This window comes from Lissotriton helveticus, chromosome 11, assembly GCF_964261635.1.
Source record: "Lissotriton helveticus chromosome 11, aLisHel1.1, whole genome shotgun sequence".
NCBI classification, from domain to species: domain Eukaryota; kingdom Metazoa; phylum Chordata; class Amphibia; order Caudata; family Salamandridae; genus Lissotriton; species Lissotriton helveticus.
This window is the reverse complement of record NC_136072.1, coordinates 797,866,882-797,872,881: the sequence shown is the minus strand read 5'-3', so window position 1 is coordinate 797,872,881 and position 6,000 is coordinate 797,866,882. Positions and strand designations below refer to the sequence as shown.

Genomic DNA, 6,000 nt, shown 5'->3' with positions numbered 1-6,000 from the left:
GTTTCTGTTCCTCATAAACAGGTTTTGCATGAGCTATTACAGACTACGAGACACCTACTCTTAAGTTCTCATCTAGAAATGTCCCTTGCTTCACTTTGAAATTGGCCAAAGCCTTCACTTTATCTAAGGTCTTCGGTGCAACAACATTTAATAGCACCAGCTATGGACTTCTGAGCTGAGTTCTGGGCACTGGCACTCTTTCTTTGACAAGATAAGCACTGCAAATCCTTGAGTTCACAACAGATAGAACTATTTGCAACGTAGACAAATTTTCCCATTTGCTTTTGCTCTGGGAAAAGACAAGCGCTTTTATATACTTGCCAGAGAAGCTCTGCACTTCATGTCATTCGTCCCACTGCGTGGATCAATCGGACGCTGCACAAGTTCTGGAAATTTCAGATGATCTTAATAGATGTCTTGTGACTTTACAAAAACAAATGAGTCAAGAGAGAAAATTGATTGCGAACCCTTAGCCCAAACTGAAACAACACAAAAAGCTCCAATCACGCAGCGACCGATTCATATATATTGGTGTGTTACGGGTACAATGTCACACCACTCACAATTTTCTGAATTACTTCCACATAAAATATAAGTAGCAAAAGTCTTTGGAAACCTTCCATTATACATTTATGAAGAAATGGAGGAGCCACTGGGACAACAAGTGGGTCTATGGTGAGAATGTCAACCACGCGCCAGGCTTCCCATCATTGGTGAACTCGTTTCTGGTAGGTGACTGGTAGGTCAAATGACTTAGATTACTGAGGGTGAGCCAAATATCTTTTATGTTGACACCCTGGAACAACCTATTCAGAACACTATTGGTGGAATACCACTGTATCCCTAAAACACCATTCAGCACCTATCTGATTGGGACTTCTTGTGTTTTTTTAGATGTCCTAATGCCTCAAGCCATTTGTTGTTTTAAACTTATTTTCCTTAGAACACATTCCTTGTCCTCCCACGTATTCCATGTTTTTCATTTCAGTCCAGGTGCCTGGCACTTCACCCTCCGTCACCGAACTTGACATTTCTTTAGGCACTTTTGGGTATTTCAGATGGCAGTACTGCCACTGAGTGACCTGCCAGGCTAATTTACATAAAATACATGAGGCAATACCTTTGATTTAGCTACTGATCTCCCACCAAACATGTAAACCTTTTATGCACAGCCCTGAACGATGATCCTTAGTATGGTTTGGTAGACTAAAACGGCATTGTAATAGTTTCTATAAACACTGTCTTTCAGTTATTGTGGCCTAGCTCAACAAGTCAGAGATTATGGTCCAACACAACACTGAGTCTGCAAGAGGACATCTTGATGGATTGATTCATTTCTACCACTCCCAAAGATCCAGCTCTGTAACGGGATCTTCTGTGCCTGTCATGTTTAAAATAACCTTAAGAATCTGGGGTAGGGTGTTTGTCTACACAATAGCTATAGATCTTGGCCTGTGCACAAGAGAGAAAGATGCTTGGGTTTGGTGCCACTGGGAGTTCCTAAAGTGACAGAAATTTTCTCAGGAAGCTTTATTTGTCCTGCCTTTAGGAAAAGGAATTGCCAACGAGTTGCAAAAGGAGGAATTCAAGGGCAACCAATACCACAATCACTGGAAATGTTATTTCTCTGTATCACATACTTGCTCAGTCAAGGGTGGGTTTTCTGCTTTAACATGGGCTACTTGGGAAATGACTTCTCCCCAAAGCATTGTGGGAACGTGAAGCTTGTTCACTCAATTGACAATCTTAGCCCTTTCCTTGTGTCTCTTTGACTGTTTCCTGCTACCTCCCTGTGTCGCACCGGTGCAATACGTTGCTACTGAAGTAGTTTCCTGTAATAAAAAAAATGTAACACCTGCAATGATTCCACTTATTCACACACACGCACACACACATGCGCACAAAGCACGTACACACAAAAAACGTGCACACAAAACACATGCACACACAAATGCGCATACCAAGATGCGGAACATGTATCTGTCCGTCGCATGGACATATAACAAATGCCCACACACACAAGGCCTCAAGGTCCAGGGGTGCAAGGCCATGACAGCAACACAGTGAACTTGCACATTGTGCTTTGACATAAAGATGGTGGTCCAGCTCACATTTTCCTGGAAATATATTCGACTAGACAAATGTTCCGGAGGGACACTACAAAAAATGTAAAACACTTGCTTACAATTTGGGTGAAATGGGGGCAGAGCCTTCAAAACAATAGTCTGATTGGAACTATGCACTCTTGATTAATCGTTAAATCCAAGGAGTCAGACAGAAAAAGTGAAAGGCTCTATGGATCCAGTAAATCTTCTTTCGGAGAAGGATTGTCTCTTAAGAAACAGGTGCTTCTTTCCCACACAGCAGTCTTTGCCTGAATTATTCTCTCAAACAACGGATTCGACTCTGAAACAAAAAATGATTCATCAGAAAAAAAGGAATCTCATTTTAATGGAAACATGGTGGCAGTCATGTTTATTGGCTAGTGCCAGTCACGCGCATGTCTCCACTGGCGGCAGACATGCGTGTTTATTATATCCGGCATCAGACTTACTTGGTTACCAGGTGTGATAAAACTGTTTCCTGGAAGGCGTCTTATCTGCGTTTATCAGAAGACGAACTTGTGGTGTCAATGGACCTAACATGTTTAACGACTTTCTGTGCGGTGCCCTTTGTATTGTTACACAAAGCTGTTGTCTTCCTGTCCGTTGACGGTGACGCTGATGCGCGTGGCCTCAGTAACGGAACATGGCGGTGTGTCTATTCCAAATGGACGCCTCCTCCGTTGTGAGGCACCCTGTGTGACCTGAGGGCTGTACACTGTTGAGGTCCGTTCCTGCGTCGGAAGGGCGCTGCCGGTCTCTAGCCCTCGCCATCTCATAAAGAAGCGGCAGTATCTGGAATAAGAAAAAAATGTGGACAAACTCCATTAAAAATTCTACAGACAGTCAGATCAGTATTCCTTTCTTTTGGACGCACTAGGCCTAGGGCCTACCCCACATTAATTAGTAAAGAAGTCCCGGGGAGGTGGTGGTCCACAGGGAATAATAAGGCGGAGGAGGGTGGGCAGGTGCACCCTCTCCTTTATTTGCATAATGCCCCCTGGACCTGACCCACTCAGGGGGCGATAATGAGCGAAGGGCGGCGCTTCGCTTTTAAAAAAAAAATCTGCCGGACCCGCAGATCCCACCAACCTTTTTTTCCCTCCCTTCTGTGGGGCCCCCACCTCCCCCTGAGAGGCCTAAGGGGTCAGGGTGTTTCTACCCTGCAACCTTTTCTTTTAAAAAAAACTAAAAATCTGCGTCTCAGTTTAACTGAGTCACAAGATGGCTGCCAACACTTCCTGGTTTGAAGTGTTGGCAGCCAATCAGATCTCAGCACGAGATCTTGGGAGGGGTCGCGAACCCTTCGCATCCCGTTGTATACCTGAAAAATCTTTAAATAACTCCTGAACGGATTTACACTATTTAACAAAAAGGGTGCTTTCTGGACCAACAGCTACCTCTCTGCCAAATTTGATGTAATTCTATTCAGCAGTTCGGGCTGTAGCTGTGTCTAAAGTTTCCTATGGAAATTAACATAGGGAACACATGTTTTGGGACCCCCTCTTTTTCTTAGCTCTCCCTTGACGGATCACCCTGAAATTTTCAAGACAGCAGCTGAAGTGAGTGACAAACTAGTTTTGAAGATATTCGCGAGGATTAGTAAAACAACGCTGAAGTTATAGGAAAATGAATAAACGCTCTTCCTATGGAAACTACATCCTAACTATAACTACCTACTGGCAACCGCCAGTAGGTTATATATATCTATAATTATAGTGGTAAAATATGTATATTTTACCACCAAATGCCACTTTGTACTGCCGAACTTCTTACGAATGGGTGCTTCCTTGCATGGCAGTGGCCAACATATACAACATAGAACACCAAATCTCGGAGCACACTGCGGTATCTGACCGTTATTCAATAATATTTTGGCAAACGTGTTTCAGCTCAACAGCCTTTTTCAATGCCAGTCACATTTTATATTTATGTATACCACAATTTAAACAGTCATGTTATCCTTTCTAATGGACAGCTGCTGTCAGGTGAGCGATGACGAACTAAGAGTCTCCTGTGCTGTCTTAATATAGTGTCTGCCATCACTTAATGTGTCTTTTTCTCTTTTTCTTTCTCTCACAGTGAGGGTGGCTGCATACTTGTGAAGACATTTAAATACAGTCGAGTCACTCAGTAGAAGCGAGTATGCAGCTACAATTTGTTTATCAGTATCTTCACTCACCACATGTGGCATAAATAGCATCAGCTACTCATCCTGCTGTTTTCTGATCTATCACAGCTGAGTGTCCGCAAGAGCAGGTTTGAGTAACCAAGATCCTTCCATTTCAGTAATGATGACCTCATGTCAGCAGGCCCTTAATCCCTGGAAATCGGCTACAGCCACTCAAACCTGCTCCTGCGGATGATACCGTGCAGGAGTCAGAGGCCGATCTTAATCAAGAGGGCAAGCCTGCAGCTAAACAGAGCATAACGGCCTCCACGTACCCTCATTCGGATGGGCAATTACCTGGTTTCCAGACCTCAATGTTGAGCTTGGGCTACAGTGGCCATGGAACATTGATCATCCCACAGGTCAGAGGCAAGCAAGGGGGCATCGGGGGCAAGTTCCCAAGGTTATGAATATTTACCAGAACAGATTTTGTCACTGAGCTCCAATGCTTTGGGGCCCAAGGGTTGAGATTTATTGGGGATTCACCGCAGGAGACACAAAGGTTTCTCTTACTTGCCCCTTCGATGACTACTAGGTTAAATAGGCTACATAAATTAAAAATGGAATATAGGATTACAATGTGTTTCACTCTGGCAATAACAATAATATTAAACCTTTGGTGGGAGGCATAGAGACGTCTAAGAGTCAAAAGGATTCTCTTGACTTGGGAGAGTAATGAGTTTCACTTACCGATGGATCAGATTCCTCTAATCCCAGTCCTAGCCCCTATGATTCGGATAAAGAATTTTGTTTATCTGCCTCAGTGGCAAGTGCACATAGTTTATCTGAAGAGCCAAGCACCACAGTCAGACAGATAAAACAACAGAGGAAATCAAAAGAGAGAAAAAAACCTGTCTGGCTGAAGAAGAAAATAAGTCACAGGCTTTGTCGGTTCTGAACTGGGACTATTGTGCAACTCAACAGGTATATGTAGAACCTCACACCTAAGTTGGAAGTGTCCCCTCTGGAAAGAAAGCCGCTGACCCACGCAGAGGAGTTAGAAGAGCCTATGCTGAGGCTTATATATAGTTCAATAAAGCAACATGAGGAAGAGACTCACAGCGATTGCCACAGGGCCTGGCTAGCAACCAAAAAATTACAAGGGAACAATAATGAAAGTTAGTAAGGCCTGTGTGGAAATTAGGGAACGGATATCTTCAGTGGAAGAATATGCAGCATTGGTAGAAACTGATCTGCGAGTACTCAAAGCTCAGGCTGAATCTCACGAGTTTCAGATAACTGAAATATTATGGAAAATCGAGGACTCTGAGAATTGACAGAGGTGGAACAATCTCAGGTTTCTGGGAATTACGGAAGGGGTGGAAGGCAACGAAATCAGGACTTTCATTCTGGACCTTCTCAAAGGAGCCTTTTCTGAGCTCACGTCATGTAATTGGGACTTGGAGGTACAGAGGGTACATTGCTTTCCGCAGATGCGCAGGAAACAGGGTCAGCCACCAGAAGAAAGTGCTAATAGGCCTAGAGCCAATATTGTGTACTTCAGAAACTATTTACTGAGACAAGCAATTTTTGAGAAGGCCTGTCATGATACTAGGCGCAGTTTCAACTGTCAGACATTTTTTGTGTGGCTAGATTTTTGCCATGTCATGGTTGAGAGCATATGGAGGTTAAGGCAGCTCATTTCAGGCCATAGGTCTGAAAGCCTTTTTAATTAATCCTGCCTACTTGAATAATAATTTAAGGGCAAGATATGCACATTTATGTCTG

The 6,000-nt window shown here is 43.5% G+C and overlaps 1 protein-coding gene across 1 annotated transcript in view; it reads right to left on the bottom strand.

Moving 5' to 3' along the window:
- Positions 1–2,099: 2,099 nt before the first annotated feature.
- The window catches only part of LOC144791182 (melanin-concentrating hormone receptor 1-like), a 200,654-nt gene continuing 196,753 nt past the window's right edge, over positions 2,100–6,000 (bottom strand). Inside the window, exon 3 of the mRNA XM_078665827.1 lies at positions 2,100–2,897. Within this exon, the coding sequence (XP_078521953.1) occupies positions 2,681–2,897 (217 nt within the window). The 3' untranslated portion in view covers positions 2,100–2,680. The remainder of the gene's footprint in view (positions 2,898–6,000) is intronic.